The sequence below is a fragment of the Nerophis lumbriciformis genome, linkage group LG26, assembly GCF_033978685.3.
Source record: "Nerophis lumbriciformis linkage group LG26, RoL_Nlum_v2.1, whole genome shotgun sequence".
Lineage (NCBI taxonomy): Eukaryota > Metazoa > Chordata > Actinopteri > Syngnathiformes > Syngnathidae > Nerophis > Nerophis lumbriciformis.
In genome coordinates this window covers 40720377-40739937 of record NC_084573.2, presented here as the reverse complement: position 1 = coordinate 40739937, position 19561 = coordinate 40720377, and the positions used below count along the sequence as shown (strand labels likewise).

General features: G+C 41.4%; 1 protein-coding gene across 2 annotated transcripts; it reads right to left on the bottom strand.

Moving 5' to 3' along the window:
• Nucleotides 1-1166: 1166 nt before the first annotated feature.
• LOC133623620 (uncharacterized) lies at nucleotides 1167-19195 on the bottom strand. 2 transcript variants are annotated; one of them, XM_061986848.2, is made up of 3 exons: nucleotides 18801-19195; nucleotides 17287-17544; nucleotides 1167-4408 (listed from the first exon to the last, which is right to left on the bottom strand). In XM_061986848.2, exons 1-3 carry the CDS (start codon nucleotides 18901-18903, stop codon nucleotides 2124-2126), a joined length of 2646 nt encoding a protein of 881 aa, XP_061842832.1. In that variant the 5' UTR covers nucleotides 18904-19195; the 3' UTR covers nucleotides 1167-2123. The 2 variants fall into 2 exon arrangements, with proteins under 2 accessions (XP_061842832.1, XP_061842833.1); XM_061986849.2 differs by lacking the exon at nucleotides 17287-17544.
• Nucleotides 19196-19561: the final 366 nt, after the last annotated feature.

The following is a 19561-nucleotide window of genomic DNA, read 5'->3' as shown; positions in this document are numbered from 1 at the left end:
CCTTATTGGTGTTGTTTTGTAGTGTGCACGTCTTGTAACTCCAAACCAAGTTGAGTTTATTTTTGTATATAAGTACCGTATTTTCCGCACCATAAGGCGCCCTGGGTTATAAGCCGCGCCTTCAATGAACGGCATATTTCAAAACTTTGTCCACCTATAAGACGCCCCGTGTTGTAAGCCGCATCTAACTGCGCTAAAGGAATGTCAAAAAAACAGTCAGATAGGTCAGTCAAACTTTAATAATATATTAAAACCAGCGTGATGTGGGCGCGCATGGAATCGTATATCAACATGGACAGAGCTGCGTGAAAAAAGCCACCCGGCCTCTTCGCGTAAACTTAAACTTACCTTAACCACTCGCTCATCTTTTCTTCATCCATCCCTTCGAGTTAGCTTTTATGATGACGCCGGCTGGAAAGGTCTCTTTTGGCAAGGTCTTCCTTTTGAATATCACCATGGGTGGAAGTTTCTGGCCATTAGCATGGCAAGCTAGAACCACAGTGAAGGATGACTTCTCATTCCCTGTGGTGCGAATATTCACCGTACGTGCTCCCGTTGTATCCACAGTGCGGTACACAGGAATATCAGTTGCTGTGAAATAGTAATCCGTGTGCGGATGGAGAGATTGCGTCTTTTCATGAACCGGATACCTGTCGCTTAGTAGGAGCCATTTTGTGGTCTTTACAGATGTAAACACACAAAGGAAATGAAACGGTAATATCCGCGCGCTTTTTCTTCTTCTACGCGGGCGGGTGGTTGCTTACAGTAGAAGAAGAAGCGCTTCCTGTTCTATGGGGGCGGGTGCTTACCTTGGCGGTTGCTTGCGTAGAAGAAGAAGCGCTTCCTGTTCTACCGGGAAAAAAGATGGCGGCTGTTTACCGAAGTTGCGAGACCGAAACTTTATGAAAATGAATCTTAATATTTATCCATATATAAAGCGCACCGGGTTATAAGGCGCACTGTCAGCTTTTGAGAAAATTTGTGGTTTTTGGGTGCGCCTTATAGTGCGGAAAATACGGTAGCTTCTTCTTTTTTTTTTCCATGATGCACATTTTGTCTTCTCTTTTTCGCACCGTCACTTTTTGTTACCTCCTGTTTGGATTGTTTTTGTGAGTAGATTTCTGCAGTAAAAGAAGCGTTTTACTCAGAGTCCTGCGCATCCTTGGGTTCCTCTTTACTGTGTTGAACAGCACTCTGACAGAAGGAGTTTCTCCAAAACGCAACACCCTTTGGCGGACAAGTTTGTGATTAAAGGCTATACATAAAATGAAAGGGACAAGTGGTAGAAAAAATGGATGGATGTACAGTAAAGCTCTGTGGGATGATGTACATTATTGACTTTTCCCTAACGTTCCAAACTTTCCCATGTTTTCTGAAATTGATCATGTTTGAGGGATTCTAAAAAAGGGGGGGGAAAAACAACTTTAAAAAAACAATTGTCACGTGTAGTTTTTTAATTAGAAATGTAGATTATTAAAAACAAAACTATCGTTCATAACCTTCCACATATAATGTTGCCATTTTCTCTAATCTACATATTACACAAAGGGACATACATATAAAACAATATTCATATTACAAAAGAGAGTAAAAAAAGATAGTTAAAATAATGGATTATTGAGACCCAACCAATGATTCATAAAGTCACACATTTTAAAAGTAAATGATCTTGTATAAAAGACAACTGCTCAAATGATGTATAAAGTAAATAATAATATGCTTCCAGAAGTGGTCCAGAAGATGTTTCAGATGTGAACCAGTAAATATGAACTAAGAGGGATTTATGAGTACTCAAAAGCAAAGGTATGAACACATGTAAAACAAATATGTACATCATATAAAGGAGTTCATTTATAACATCATTAATAATTGAAAATGATTTCTAAATATCTCTATACACATAAAATGTAATTGTAACATGTTTTGTCTTGTTTATTCTCACCTTTACAGACCAAGTGTTGTGTTCATTGTTAAATAAAAATACACAATGTATATTAAAACATGTACTTGACTGAAAAAAGCAATAATCTAAAATATCTAATCTATAAATGTTAGCATCTATGTGCTGATGTTGTTAGAAGGTCAAAGTTCAGTTTTGACAGTTTATTTCAAATCCTGCATCTTCATTTGCTGCTGCTGTTCTCACCAGCACACTTGTGTTTCTTACACTGGTACTTATAAGAGAATCTTTCACCACACACACTGCAACTCAACACTTTCTGTCCTGTGTGTTTTCTCATGTGTACTGTAAGAGCGTTTAGGTGACGAAAGCTTTTGTTGCAGCTTGAACAGGGGTATGGTTTTTCACCAGAGTGCGTTCTCATGTGTACTTTTAATTGGTGCCTTTGAGTAAAATCTTTACCGCAGATTGAACATGAAAAAGGTTTTTCACCAGTGTGTGTTCTCATGTGTACTTTGAAACTTTCACTTTTTAGAAAACTTTTACCACATTCTGAGCAGGAAAAATGTTTTTCTCCGGTGTGTATTCTCATGTGTTCTTTTAAGCTTTGATTTCTTCCAAAACTTTTACCACATTCTGAGCAGGAAAAAGGTTTTTCTCCGGTGTGTATTCTCATGTGTTCTTTTAAGCTTTGATTTCTTCCAAAACTTTTACCACATTCTGAGCAGGAAAAAGGTTTTTCTCCCGTGTGTATGCTCATGTGTATTTTGAAATATTGCTTTCGAGCAAAACCTTTACCGCAGATTGAACATGGAAAAGGTTTTTCTCCAGTGTGTGTTCTCATGTGTACTTTTAAATTTTGATTTATTACAAAACTTTTACCACATTCTGAGCAGGAAAAAGGTTTTTCTCCAGTGTGTATTCTCATGTGTTCTTTTAAAGGGCTTCTTCGTACAAAAGCTTTACCACATTCTAAGCAGGAAAAAGGTTTTTCTCCAGTGTGTCTTCTCATGTGTGCTTTGAAATGGTACCTTTCAGTAAAATCTTTACTACAGATTGAACATGAAAAATGTTTTTCTCCGGTGTGTATTCTCATGTGTTCTTTTAAGCTTTGCTTTCGTCCAAAACTTTTACCACATTCTGAGCAGGAAAAAGGTTTTTCTCCGGTGTGTATGCTCATGTGTGTTTTGAAATGTTGCCTTCGAGCAAAACCTTTACCGCAGATTGAACATGGAAAAGGTTTTTCTCCAGTGTGTGTTCTCATGTGTACTTTTAAATTTTTATTTATTACAAAACTTTTACCACATTCTGAGCAGGAAAAAGGTTTTTCTCCAGTGTGTATTCTCATGTGTACTTTTAAAGGGCTTCTTCGTACAAAAGCTTTACCACATTCTAAGCAGGAAAAAGGTTTTTCTCCAGTGTGTCTTCTCATGTGTTCTTTTAAACACTGACTTTTTACAAAACCTTTCCCGCAGATTGAACATAAAAATAATTCTCCAGTGTGTCTTCTCATGTGTGCTTTGAAATGGTACCTTTCAGTAAAATCTTTACTACAGATTGAACATGAAAAAGGTTTTTCTCCAGTGTGTTTTCTCATGTGTATTTTCAAAATGTACCTTTGAGTAAAATTTTTACCGCATATTGAACATGAAAAAGGTTTTTCTCCAGTGTGTGTTCTCATGTGTCTTTTGAAATTACTAGGATATTTAAAAGTTTTGTCACAGTGAGAACATGTGAAGTGTGTGTTGTCAGTGTGACATGTTGCATCATCTTTAGAGTGTTCATCATCAGTGTCAGGAGAGTGTGACGTTGTGTCCTCACTATCTGATAGTGGAGCTAAGAGCTTGTCTGCTTGTGATCCTCCACAGTGGTCTCCATCAGCTTCTGTTGTCATGTGTTGAGTTGAGCTGCTGCTTGGAGGCTCCGCCTCTCTCTCACCTTTGACCTCATCATCTTCACTCTTCACAGGGACACCAGTCACTGGCATCTTGGTGACATCAACCTCCTCCAGTCCTTCAACATGCTCTCCCTGCTGACTGATGCTGTGTTCCTCCTCTTCCTCTTTAATGTGAGGGCTCAGTGGGTCCTCCTCTTCCTCTTTAAAATGGGGTGTCAGTGGGTATTCCGCTTCATTCTTAATGTGGGAGGGCTGTGGCTCCTCCGTCCGCATCCTGAAGCTCCACTTTTGTTCACTCTCACCTTTGACCTCATCATCTTCACTCTTCACAGGGACACCAGTCACTGGCATCTTGGTGACATCAACCTCCTCCAGTCCTTCAACATGCTCTCCCTGCTGACTGATGCTGTGTTCCTCCTCTTCCTCTTTAATGTGAGGGATCAGTGGGTCTTCCTCTTCCTCTTTAAAATGGGGTGTCAGTGGGGCCTCCTCTTCCTTTTTAAATTGGGGGATCAGTGGGTAATCCTCTTCCTTCTTAATGTGGGAGGGCTGTGGCTCCATCGTGAAGCTCCACTTCTGTTGCTCAGGGTGAAGATGTTCTTCACAGACGTCTGCAAGACAAACACACCATCTCTGCTCAGTCACACAATGCATTCAGTACTTTTACATGCACTTTGGAAAAACAAGTTATCGTTTGAATTGTCTTGAAATCTCAGGAATTCACAGGAAAAGAAAAACAAACCAGGACGACAGGACGATATGGTTTAAAATTGATTTTGCGATATATTATTTCATATAGAATTACTAATAGAACCATTTTAAAACAGGCTACACAGGCTCCTAATTTAGTTGCTGAAATATGCAGTAAAATATTACATCATTTCCCGTATTATTTTCTCAAACAAAGTAACGAGATATTAACAGTAAATAAACAAGTACATTAATAATAATTGCTTCGACAAAATAATACAATTAGTCAGATGCCAAATTAAGAGCTTTTGTAACCCGCTTTGAATTTCTTCTATTATCATTCATATACCAAATGATATATGGTGACATATATTGTTATTAGGATATAGATTTGAAGTCATATCGCCCATACCAAACATTGGTTCGCCGAGTCATTTTGTTAGGCCCACCAAATATATTTATTTTTTATATTCTTCAGATGTGTGTGTATGTTTAAAATGTGGTACTACTGTTCTACATCACGTGGAAGTGTCATGTCATGGGGTTGGTGTGCTTTCAACTAAGGGTGTGACGATACGGTCAGCTCACCAAAGGATACTCGATATTGGCTTTAGGAGAACGAGACAATATTTTGGTGGTTAACATGATTCTTAGACATATGTGTACTTCATGTGTATATGAATGTACTTTCCCTTGTGTGCTTAGTTTTACTGTAACTTCATTGTGGATAATATCTATAAACAACATCAATTGTTTTTCATCTTTAATTTGAAGGACTGTTTACTTATCTGACAAATTCAAAGGAAACTGCACTTTCTTTAAAAATGTCGCCTATCATTCACAATCCTTATGTAACACATATGTTTTTAAATTTTATGAATTCTAATTAGGAAATAAATGTGAGCAAAAATCATCTAACATTGGAGTCAATGGGAGCTCCTCTATTAGACCCACAAAGTCCTCCAAATAACCATCCAAAAACTGCCAACAATACTCCATTTACATTTTGTGACCTGAATAATAACCAAGTATTAGCAATATTGTTATTATAAGCGCTAACGTTAAGGACCTACTTTTAGCGGCGCATTGATCACAGAAGTAACTAGCTTATGTTGCTATATTGACATACTGAGCTGCTTTCTGGCCTCTAAGATGGTGAAAGATCATTCTAGATTATAAATCATGCTTCTCACTTATATGGTGAAGGTTGTGGACAAAACCGAGAACTTGGTCAACTTTGACATCCAACTTAGACCTGGAGATGGCAAGAAAGACACGAAAATACGCTCTTTTGCACCCACCCTTTTTTAACCCTTTACGAGGATTCATCCTTCATCTAAACGGGAAGATATGAACATCCCATCAGTCGGCATCCCAGTGAGAGCAGACATTGTATGCTTAAAATGAGCAAGTTATGTAAATATGACTGTGGAGAGGCGGGGCCGGCAGCCCAACAGAGAGGCAGGGCACACCGGAGCGTGGAGCGCTCAGGTGGGCACAATTTAATAATCCTCGTGAACTGTATAAGAGGGCAGGCGCCCTCTTATACAGTTCACGAGGATTATTAAGTTATTAAAAAAGCCCCGCCTCTCCACAATGACATGTTATTAAGAATGTTACTACATTACATATATACTTACAGCGTCTATTTAAAATGTTGAAGGGGGTTTTAGGATGTTATTTAGAGCACTTTATAGGCAGAATAGAGCAATGACTCAATTGTTAGCTAACTTTTGCGAAGGTTTATTTTCTATAGAGGATGCATTAACCATTGACCTGCTCAGTGGCCTTGTGGTTAGAGTGTCTGCCCTGAGACTGGAAAGTCGTGAGTTCAAAGCCCGGCCGAGTCATACCAAAGACTATAAAAATGGGACCCATCGCTTCCTTACTTGGCACTCAGCATCAAGGGTTGGGGGTTAAATCACCAAATGATTCCCAAGCGCAGCCACCGAGGAGCTTTTTAACGACCTCGGCAACTTCAGCCCCAGAAATGGGAGAGCCCACCACAGATTCCCCAGGCACTGCTTCCTCATATGAAGATGTGTTGGTGGGATTGAGGAGGTCTTCTAAGTATTCCCTCCACCGATCCACAACAGCCGCAGTAGAGGTCAGCAGCACACCATCCTCACCATACACGGTGTTGATATTGCACTGCTTTCCCCCCCCTGAGGCAGCGGATGGTGGTCCAGAATCGCTTCGAAGCCGCCAGGAAGTTGTTTTCCATGGCTTCCCCAAACACCTCCAATGTCCGAGTCTTTGCCTCCGCGACCGCTGAAGCTGCACTTCGCTTGGCCTGTCAGTACCTGTCCGCTGCCTCTGGAGTTCTATGAGCCAAAAGGACCCGATAGGACTCTTTATTCAGCTTGACGGCATCCCTCACTGCTGGTGTACATCAGCGGGTTCTAGGATTAACGCCACAACAGGCACCAACCGCGGCCACAGCTCCAATCATCCGCCTCGACAGCCTCCCTCGTGACATGTTCAAAGTTCTTTCGGAGGTGGGAATTGAAACTCTCTCTGACAGGAGACTCTGCCAGACGTTCCCAGCAGACCCTCACAATGCGTTTGGGCCTGCCAGGTCCGTCCGGCATCCTCCCCCACCATCGGAGCCAGCTCACCACCAGGTGGTGATCGCTAGAAAGCTCTGCCCCTCTCTTCACCCGAGTGTCCAAAACATGAGGCCGCAAATACGCGGCCTCATGTCAAAGTCAATAATGGAACTGCGGCCTAGGGTGTCCTGGAGCCAAGTGCACATATGGACACCCTTATGTTTGAACATGGTGTTTGTTATGGACAATCTGTGACGAGCACAAAAGTCAAATTACAAAGCACCACTTGGGTTCAGATCCGGGCGGTCATTCTTCCCAAACACGCCTCTCCAGGTTTCACTGTTGTTGCCAACATGAGCGTTGAAGTCCCCCAGCAGAACAAGGGGCGGCATGGCGTAGTGGGTAGAGCAACCGTGCCAGAAACCTAAGGGTTGCAGGTTCGCTCCCCGCCTCTTACCATCCAAAAAACGCTGCCGTTGTGTCCTTGGGCGGGACACTTCACCCTTTTCCCCCGGTGCCACTCACACCGGTGAATGAATTATAGGTGGTGGTCGGAGGGGCCGTTGGCGCAAATTGCACCCATGCTTCCGTCAGTCTACCCCAGGGCAGCTGTGGCTATGAAAGTAGCTTACCACCACCAGGTGTGAATGAATGATGGGTTCTACATGTAAAGCGACTTTGGGTACTTAGAAAAGCGCTATATAAATCCAAGGTATTAAGGGAACCACCCGAGGGAGCACTCTCCAGTACTCCCTCAAGGGAATCCAAAAAGAGTGGGTACTCTGAGCTGCTATTTGGTGCGTAAGCACAAACAACAGTCAGGAACCGCCCACCCACCCGAAGGCGGAGGGAAGCTACCCTCTCGTCTACTGGGTTAAAGTCCAACGTGCAGGCTTTGAGCCGGGGGGGCAACAAGAATTGCCACCCCAGCCCGTCGCCTCTCATTGCTTGCAACGCCAGATTGGAAAACAGTCCAGCCCCTCTCGAGAGAACTGCTTCCAGAGCCCTTGCTGTGCGTCGAAGTGAGTCCGGCTATATCTAGCCGGAACTTCTCCACCTTGCGCACCAGCTTAGGCTCCTTCCCTCCCAGCGAGGTGACGTTCCACATCCCAAGAGCTAGCTTATGTAGCCAAGGATCAGACCGCCAAGTGCCCTGCCTTCGGCTGCCGCCCAGCTCCCACTGCAACCAACCTCTATGTTCCCCTCCCATGAGTGGTGAGCCCATTGGAAGGGGGACCCTTGTTGCCTCTTTGGGTCCTCGACTTGTACTTTTCATAAAGGTCTTTGAGTTATATATATATATATATATATATATATATATATATATATATATATATATATATATATATATATATATACATACATACACGCACACACATACATACATATATACAGTATACATATATACACACAAACACTCAATTTGACATACAAAATAACTATTATTTTTAAGAACAAGTTACATTAATATATAATACATATAATATATATATATACATGCTTATACATAATATGTATATTACATATGTTATATTATATATACACATATAAATTATATGGGCAGATATTTGCTTCAAAAAGAGTATTTCTACAAGTAAACAGTACAGTAGGTACTTGATTTATATATATGTAATGCCCATAAGAGTATTGTAGTAAAATATGCAGAGATAAGATGTGTCAATATCAAAATATTACTTGAAATACATTTTTGGCAGCAGCAAAGTGGCCATTTGGGTAGATATTTGTTCTAAAAAGGGTATTTCAACAAGTAAACAGTACAGTAGGTACTAGACGTTGATATATGTAATGCTCATAAGGGTATTCTAGTCAAATACGCGTGTGTAAATATCAAAATATTACGTCAAATCACTTTTTGTCAGGCAATATTACATTTAACGACAATTTTACATAAATGAATACATCCAAACACGTTGTACATATTTATTATGTGCAGGAAGAAATAACAGTTACAATTGTGTGTATCTTCCAAACAAGAAAGAGGTTTTATCACATCACCATGGGACTAACAACACTCCTTTAAATCTCATCAACACCACAGAAGAGGCTAACTGTCCTTCTCCGGGCACGATAAAGTCTTAAATAATGTCAAATACGTAGCGATACAATAACCAGGAAGATAAAGTGTTTGTCTCACACCTAGTAATCCGCTGTGGACACACCAACACAAAAATGCAGGTTCAGCGAGCTCTGCGCGCCCCCGCGAAGGAAATACGTTTTTGGCAGGCATTCACATTTTGCCACAACACCCCTAAAGGGACAAGGGGAATGTCCTAGTTGGAAATACAGCCCAATTAACTCCTGAACTGCCATTTTCACACACACCTCAAACCATGCGCACGCATCCAATGCTTTCTGGTGCGCACCAGAAACTATCTGGTGCACACCAGATACATATCTAAGAAAAATGTGTCCCTGTGTCCCTTTAGGGCAGACCTGGGCATTTTGCGGCCCGTGGGCGACATCCGGACTTTTGTGCGTCCCTGTCCGGCCCGCATGAGGCCAATCATAAATTACAAAATTAATTTTAAAAAGTATCTATGTCGAGTGTGCAATACAACGGTGCTGCTTTTGTTTTGAAAAGCGTTATTTGTATTACTTCCGTGTGGACGTATGCGCGTGCATGATTGTGAGTGAATGTAAACAGCGGCAATCACAAATTACCGGTACAAAATAAATAAAATAAAAAACATCTATGTCGTGCGTGCAATACAACTGTACTGCTTTTTTTTTTAAGTGTTATTTATGGACGTATGTCCGTGTGTAACCTGTGAGTGAAGGTGCACAGCGACAAGTGATGCCCGGTTATCCCCGAGATGTCAGCTCACGCTAAAAAAAAGAAAAGTTGATGAGGAATGGCGTGTTTTCAACAAGACATGGACAAGTATTTCTTCACAGAAATGAAAGGTAAAGCCGTGTGCTTAATTTGTGGTACACAGGTTGCTGTGTTTAAAGAATATCATTTGAATCGCCACTACACCACCAAGCACCAGGAAAAATACCGGAATCTGTCTGATGAAGAGCGCACAAGGGTGGCTGATGCGTTGATGGTAAAACTGCAAACCCAACAAGTATTTTTTGCCAAATTTCACACCCCCAGAGATGCAGCCGTCAGGACAAGTTTCGTCATTCCTCACAAAACAGCCAAAAAAAGTAAGGCGTTTTCTGACGGCGAGTTTATTAAGGAGTGCTTATTAGACTCTGTTGCGCTGTATTGCCCCGGAGAAGAGGGGCGCATTTGAGAACGTGTCACTCTCCCGACGCACTGTAACGAGGCGGGTTGAGACCATCGCTGGAAACTTGGAGCTTCAGCTGAAGAACAGAACGGCCAACTTTGACTGTTTTTCGCTGGCTTTGAATGAGAGCTGCGATGTACGTGACACCGCCCAGCTGCTCACCTTCTTACGTGGGATAACTGCAGACTTTCAAATCACGGAGGAGCTGGCAGCCATGAAGTCAATTAAAGGGACAACCACAGGTAATGACTTGGTCACAGAGGTAAATGCGTGTTTGGACATGTTAGGACTGACAAGCTGGCAGGTGTGACAACAGATTGTTGGACAATTCTGACGGGGAAATATGTTGGACTTTTGTTTGTCGTATTGCAGTATTTCTATAAACTTGTTAAGTGGTTTGTTGTTTTTCCTTGTTTGTGGAACAAAGTTAAAGTGTGAACAAGTTAATAATAAATTGCAGTGACACAATGATTGTTTTTGTTTTCTTATTTAAATTTCACATAGCCTAATATAAATATTTAAGGATTAAGAGTTTAAATAAAACCATCGAAAGCAATCTGCTTTTGTATAAAGTTAAGTTAGGTTAAATGAAATTATTATTATTATTATTTGTATTATTTTTTATCTTCCGGTACATCAAAAATAATATTGAGCAAAATGTAATTGAAATATTGTCGATGTGGCCGTCCAGCAGTGCTCGGGTTGCTCATGCGGCCCCGGTAAAAATTAACTGACCACCCCTGCTCTAAGCAGAGAATAATTTCGCCACAACTAGTGTGTGTGTGACAACCATTGGTACATTAACTTTAACAAACAGCGCTAGTGCACATGCGCCATCTTCAGAGGTGCGCCGCCGCTGCATTTCCAGGAAGTGAACAATGTCGCCTAAAATGCATTACTAAATGAGGGTTTTCCATAATTAAAAATGAAACGGTAGTACCCAATGTCCAGAATGTTACCGCGGTTTATCATTTACCGTTATATCCCTGATACACACACATATACACAGTGTTTCACCCAGAAAATGTGTTAGTTAAGGTGGTGTCTCTCCAGGGGGAAGGTGTAAGGAACTCAGCCTGTCGCCATCAAGTTTCCATCTCATCGCTGCCACCACAGCCTGGGGCGGCAATAGACTACAGACTGTGGTGAAGTAGGCCGGCTTTGTCGCGTCAGGAAGCCTACAATTTTTGGTTGCGTTTTCCGCTCCATATGCTGAATGCCGATATACTATATATATATCTCTTCTTCCGTAAAGTAAAAACAATACACAGAACAGTCCTAGTTACCTGAGATACTAAGTATGTCATTATTATGACTTAGTAAGTCAATATTTTGACTTACTAATTTATTAAGTCAAAATAATGACTTACTAAGTCAAAATAATGACTTAATAAGTAAATTTAATGACTTACTGTAAGTAAGCGTTTGACAATTAAAAAAAAGAGTTTAAAGTGGCGCCACATGCTGACATATGCTCAACTCATTATGCTTAATTTATTACAGCATTTGGAAGCCTGTAGTCGGTTTTTATTATGTAAATGTTTTATTTTTTTATCAACGTGTGATAGCAGGGACCCTGCCATTCAAAACTAGGCTGCTACGTTAAAAAATGATTAATGTAATTATAGCTGAAAAAAATAGTACAATAGCAATAGGAGAGACTATTCATCCCTGAACACCATGGAGTTCATGTAGGCTTTATGATGCAGTTACATTATTATATCAACTATCAGAAACAGAAACTTTTCATTTAACATAATTTCCTATTTTGCTGCTTCAACACAGCTCAATCAACACAGAAAAAGGTCAAGTGAAATAACTTAGTTGTTAACTGTAGGTCAATAATGCTTGTCTTTCTCTCAGACAGACAGGGCTTTGCTGTCTGTAACACACACACACACGCACACACACACACACACACACACACACACACACACACACACACACACACACACACACACACACACACACACACACACACACACACACACACACACACACCGCACAGTGAGCTAACGTTACGCTAAAAGCTAATTAGCCTTCACATCAAGGACTGCGAGCGAGCTGAGCTGCTGCTTATGTTTCTAGAACGTCAACGGGCTCATAGTGATGTTACTAGTAGTTGACTGGGAGGTGTTTATTATAATTTGGGGAGAGTCCACTGCCTTACGCTCACCTGCTAAACACCTATCTGCTCACCCCACCGTCCCTCCTCTCTGCCTGTGCCGTGAGCACTGACGGCGTGGCGCAGTGGAAGAGTGGCCGTGCACGACCCGAGGGTCCCTGGTTCAATCCCCACCTACTACCAACCTCGTCATGTCCGTTGTGTCCTGAGCAAGACACTTCACCCTTGCTCCTGATGGGTGCTGGTAGCGCCTTGCATGGCAGCTCCCTCCATCAGTGTGTGAATGTGTGTGTGAATGGGTAAATGTGGAAGTAGTGTCAAAGCGCTTTGAGTACCTTGAAGGTAGAAAAGCGCTATACAAGTACAACCCATTTATCATTTATTTACATGCGCTCTGAATACGCACTGCTGATTGGCTGTTACCGCTCTGCGTGTAACCAGTCAGATGGTTCTGTGGGTGGGACAATGCTGGGTGCTGCAGAGACGTACTGACAGAGGCAGAGGCAGTACGAAGTGTAGCAGCTTGTTAAGACTTTAGTTTAGGCGGTGGCTCTTTGTTGTTAAGGCGGCCGCCTTAACAACAAAACGCTGCGGGAAACCCTGACATATAAACACACATATACAGTATATGTATATATGTACATACACATAAAACTGATGTAAGTGTACCACTAGTGGTATGCCAAATATTATTTTATTATTCAAGTACGGTGTTTTATTTTCCTATATTCAAACACAATGTTACTGTTCAAACTGTGTGTAATATTACAGTGGTTAAAATATTAAATATACTTGTTAAATAAAGTGTCCTCCTTGTTTTTAATGAATAATTAAGGCCTACTATGCTACTGTATTTTAATGCTGTTCATGATGGTGGTACTTGGAGATCCAAGTATTTTCTGAGATGGTACTTGGTGAAAAAAGTTTGACAACTACTGACGTAGTGACATTGTAAACTACATTGGCAGACACCATTTTGTTATACCCAAACGGTGTCTGCTCATAAATCGCGCTTCCAACGAGATTCCGTTTTTCTCTCTCGAGTAAACAGGAAAAGGAGAAAGCATTATCTGTGTCATTTCATTTTTCTCAAAATACTTTCCACTATGTTCGTTAGAAAGTTCCACAACTGTTCATGTTATCCCACGCTTGTGCTACAGCACTCATCTCATTGTGCAACATGTGAATGTTTGAAGTGGAACTAAACGTGATCTCTGAAAGGGGTACACATTATTTCCAAAGCAGGGCCCCCATCCACATATACAATACTAGAACATATCTGATGAAAACCAACATTATTTTGTTATTTTAATTATAAGTGTGCCATACCACCTATTAGGGTTGTACGGTATACCGGTATTAGTATAGTACCGCAATACTAATGAATCATTTTCGGTACTATACCGTCTTTGAAACGTACCGGCCCGCACCCCTCCCCCCCTCCCGCGTCGAAGTCACGTGGTGACATTGCTGGTTTATGAGCAGACGAGCATGTTCGGCGGCACACAATCACGGAGTACTTACAAGCAGACACAGTGTGTAGACAGAAAAGGGAGAACGGACGCATTTTGGCTTAAAAACTAACAACAAAAGTGAAGTTATAACACTGAAACACCCTCAGGAAGAGATGCTTTACAACATGGCTAGCTAGCTAGCCGCTAATGTCCATCCGCCGTCGGCAGTGTTTTAGCTACTTCTAAATCACTAATCCTCGCCTCCATGGTGACAAATAAAGTACGTTTCTTACACGTACCATTATCACTGCAGGACGAGGAATAGCTAAACATGCTTCACTACACACCGTTGCTCACCGGCATCAAAATGTAAACAAACGCCACATATCTAGTCGATACTACTATGATTACGTCAATATTTTTTGGCATCACAACATCTTTCGTTTAAAAAAAATGTATATTATGTTTATAAACTCAGAAAATATGTCCCTGGAGACATGAGAACTTTGAATATGACCAATGTATGATCCTGTAACTACTTGGTATCGAATTAATACCCTAATTTGTGGTATCATCCAAAAACTAATGTAAAGTATCAAAGAAGAGAAGAATAAGTGATTATTACATTTGAACAGAAGTGTAGACAGAACATGTTAAAAGAGAAAGTAAGCAGATATTAACAGTAAATGAATCATTCATTTTCTACCACTTGTCCTTAATAAAGTGTACAAAATAATAGGTGTATAAATGACACAATATGTTACTGCATACGTCAGCAGACTAATTAGGAGTTTACTTACTACTAAAAGACAAGTTGTCTAGTATGTTCAACATTTTATTTAAGGACTAAATGACAATAATAAACATATGTTTCATGTACACTAAGTTTTTTTGTTAAAATAAAGCCAATATTGCAATTTTTGTGGTCCCCTATATTAAGAAAAGTACCAAAATAATTTTAGTAGCGGTACCAAAATATTGGTATGGTTGCAACACTACCACCTATATTTGAATATTGTCTAATGCAAATGACTGCTGTCTGATAGTCACATTAATAACCAGTGTTGGCGTTAACACACTTTTTATGTCTTTTTACGCATTGAAATGAAAAAGGACGTGCATTTCCGTAAGTCCGCGCGTCCCTGTGATGCAGAGTTTTTAGTTTTTGTAACCGACCTGCCTTCTCCGGGTCAAAACTCCTGTTTGCTTGTTTTTTTAATCGATTATTGCTTTCTGCTGGTGTTTTGTTTTGTTTATTGTGACGTTGCGCTCTTATCACGCCGTCACTTGAGGACCGGCACGTCAGCGGGAGTCACAAAGACAATGTCAGTGTCGTGACTTGGAGAAGATAACCGGCTCAAATTTCCATCCCCGTTTTTTTTTCTCCCCAAGATGGCGCCGCTGTAGTGGCTGCTGGTGTCAGGAGCTCTGTGCTCTTGTGTCATCCTTTTGTGTTCCGGATGTTTCCTTCTTGTTTTCATGCAGGGTTTTTGTTGCCTTTTGGTTGGGGACCCTTTGGGACTGTGTGACAAGGGCTGGCACTTTGGTGACTTCTGCGGTGCTTTTTTTGTGAACTTCTGGATCTGCCTCCTGGGAGCCTTTTGGCGATGGAGACCAGCTGCTGGGTCTCTGCCACACCAGAGTCCGTTTGGAGAGACAGGAGGAGATGCGGATGAAGAGACAGGACTGCGGAGCTGGCGCTGAGAGCCGGGATGGACAAGCTTCACAGTGTCTTGGCTGAATGAGCAGGTATCGGACACCTCGGTCTCCTTGGACGTATCCTCGCTCATCCGTGCGGACTGGACACTGGCCGAGAGTTGGTGGGCGGCCGAGGGTGGAGTTGGTTCTCTTCGTTGCTTTGTTGGGTCTGCTCCTGTCTCTGGCCATGTTCCCCCCACCCCAGCAGACGATGACGTGGAACACCACAGAGGTCACCACAGTGTACATGTTTTGTTTTGAATTTTTGTTGTTTGACTTTTGTGGCTGTGTGTAGAAGTAGCTGGTTGCATCAGCTCTGCTCTTTTAATGTCTTTAATGTCCTTTGTGTTCTTTGATGTTTCACCTACACACATGTTTCTGTGTGCTATGGACATGAGGTTTTTTTTTTTCTCTTTGGCCTCTCCAGGGGCCCAGGCTTAGACTGTTTTTTTTTTTCTCACCCCTCCACCTCCCTCCCCAGCATTTACCTGTTTCTCACCTTTTTTGTAAGCGGCACCGGAAGTTGGCAGACCCGTCAGCGATCCTGTTCTGTCTCCCTGTAATGTTTGTCTGCTCTTGAATGGGATTGTGCGGAAAATCTTAATTTCCCCTCTGAGATTATTAAAGTCTTTCTGATTCTGATTGCGTTTTTATTGGCCGTCTTCAAAGTAATGAACTTTCCGGTACAATTTCTTAAATTTTGATTCGCCGAAAGTTTTATCAGTCACAAATAGTTTGCACTCGGACAACTTTACCACGACGGCGCTTTAGAAAGACAAGAAAACTTAGCTAATTAGTACTAATAATCTAGATTGATTGAGACATTGCTGGACAGCAGATAAGTAAATAATTCCAAATAAACGTTGAATATATTTTTTCAAAAGATATCTGGCTTGTATCATCAGTAGGGATGTAAATCGTAAAAAAATGTATCGATATGATACCCTAATCAATATTTCTTATCGATACCAGTATTTATCGGTACTCTTATCGGTACTACATGTCATTTGTGGAAATAAAAAAGTGTAAAAAAGGCATTTTAACGAGCATTCCTATTAGCACAAGAGGTTGAACACCTCCAACATGATGTTGTGTAACATCTCAGAGCAGGGAAGTCTTTTATCAACAGCTGTTTATTTGAAGTCTTAAAGAAGTCAACTATGTGTGCAGTGCAAGGTTAAATGCAGTTATGTCATCTTCTTGTCAATAACACACACATCAAACTTTTGCGTGTTGTTGCTTCCTTATTTGTCATTATTCAAAGCTGATGTTAATGTGTAGCAGCGGCAGCTGAACTCCATGTGACAACGTGTCATAGTTACGTCTGTCAGCTGGAATTAAAAATACAAATAGTTGTGTCGTTAGTCCAGAATCTTCACGGTCCTCATGGACGACATAATCAGGAACCAGTACTAAAAAAATGGTACTTGGTATACATCCCTAATCTTCACCACTAAACCTTTGAAATATGCTGACATGTGTGCTGCTGTGGGTAAATAAACAGTAGCCATATTGAATGTTTGCCTTCATTTGACCACGTGAGGTAAGGAGGACGGCCTCTAGGTCACATGGTTACACCCCAGCAATTACACTGTTGATGATTGATGAGCATTCATTTTTAAAAAGCAAGTATATCTCCATCTTTAGTCATAAATGTGGCCCCCGGATGAACATGTGTCACAAACATTGTATGAGATGATATGTGGATGTTGTGCTTACTTGGACTGTGATGAAGCTGTGAGGACTCAGGTGCTTTGTCTTCATGCTCTTCAGTCTTCACAGAGACAACAGTCAGTGGAAACTTGCTGAGATCAGCCTCCTCCTGCCCTACAGGACCCTCTTCCTCTTTAAAATAAGAGGGCTGTGGATCCTCCTCGTACCCTTTAAAGTGTGAGGGTTGTGTATCCTCTAAAGTGAAACTGTCCCCCTGCAGATGAGGGAGACATTCTTCTTGGTGTCCAATCAGCTGATGGATGTCTACAGGACACAAACAAAACACATTTTAACTCCTTCATGCTAAATATTAAATTGTACATGAAATATAGGGCTGTAGCTATTGAACATTTTATTAATCAAGTGTTCTACTGGAAATGTTTTCGATTAATCGAGTAACTGGATAAAACATAGTGTTGCTTGGTTAAAGACACATTTAAGCGACTATAAACAACCCACATATGCGGTCCTCTCCAAGGTTTCTCATAGTCATTCACATCGACGTCCCACTGGGGTGAGTTTTTCCTTGCCCTTATGTGGGCTCTGTACCGAGGATGTCGTTGTGGCTTGTGCAGCCCTTTGAGACACTTGTAATTTAGGGCTGTGTAAATAAACATTGATTGATTGATTGATTGATAAGACATTTTACTTAATAATGAACGGCCAATTGGTTTGAGATGGTATGAGATCAAGATGTCATCTTTAGATCAGGCTTTGTTTTTTCCACAATCACTGCCACATTAAAAAGTTAAAGTACCAATGATTGTCACACACACACTAGGTAAGGCGAGATTATTTTCTGCATTTGACCCATCACCCTTGGTTACCCCCTGGGAGGTGAGCAGTGAGCAGCAGAGGTGGCCGCGCCCAGGAATCATTTTTATGGTGATTTAACCCCCAATTCCAACCCTTGATGCTGAGTGCCAAGTAGGGAAGTAATGGGTCCCATTTTTATAGTCTTTGGTATGACTGGGTCGGGGTTTGAACTCACAACCTACCGATCTCAGGGCAGACACTCTAACCACTAGGCCACTGAGTAGGTGGATGTAGTAGGTGTTGTAGTAGGTTAATGGCTGCACCAATATGAAGGAAATAACAGGTCAGTATAGCTTTTACACACATATATAACTTGTCAAACCTGTCAGCTAGCAGGCTAGGTTTACAGCGTCAGTTACCATGGTAACTGACTGACTTTGTCTTACCTCTCTTATTTTTGGAGGTAAAACTCTCGAGCTTTACATACTGAGGACTTTGCACTTAACCTGCTCTCTGGAATATTCCCCCGGTGACTGTGTGAGTTTTGTGTAAACATGTTGATACACATTGTTACAAACTGAGAGGAACATCAACCTCTCATAAATATTGTGTGTCTGAAACTGTCTCGTTTTTATGAACAACATAAAACAATCAGTGCATCATCCTCACATGACAATTCATCTTCCTATAGACAATATATTTAGGAATAGTGTTAATAATAAATATAAAGTTAGTAAAGATGCGAGAGTAAGAAGTAAACAAACCTGTTGTGTGTAACACAACTTGATGTTTTTCATGTTGTCGCTCCTTCTCCTCTTTTGTTGGACAAAGTTCCTCCTCGTACTCTGCTATGGTTCTTTCGCACATTTTCACACAATCACAACACTTTACACTCACACTTGATCTCTGCTTAGCGATGTGTTTTCATCTCTCTTTGTTAGCAGCTAACAAGCTAAGCTAACTAGCACGCTAAGCTAGCTCGAGAAGCATCAAAGTGCGCTCAGACTAATATAACCGGATGCAAACAGTTATTATGACTCTATTTAATAGAGTGTAATAAAGGACATATATGTGTACATGGACGCACAGATTAAGAACACTGAACTGTGACGACTGCAATAACGTCTTCACCGTCAGACGCCATCTTGCTTTATCCTAATGTTGTGTCGTTCGCGAACGATTCGTTCGAACGAACGAATCTTTTGAGTGAACGTACTGAACCGAATCACTTCATGAACTGATTCGTTCCTTTCTCAGTTCAGCGACCATGCCGGTATGAGTGGAACTGGCGCATTCTGTGACGTCGCAGCCAGCTCCTCATCATGGGGGCGGGGGGAGGGACTGAGCGAACGATTCTTTCACCTTGGATTAACGACATGAATCAGTCAGTGAACGACAACGCTCTCGCTCTCTGCTCTGCTTGCCCCAATGCCGCGAGTGATTCTCCTCCCGTCGCGGGGATATGTTTCATGCCATTGGCATCCGTTCTCCATTCATTCTCCAAGCTAACGGCTAATGTTGACAT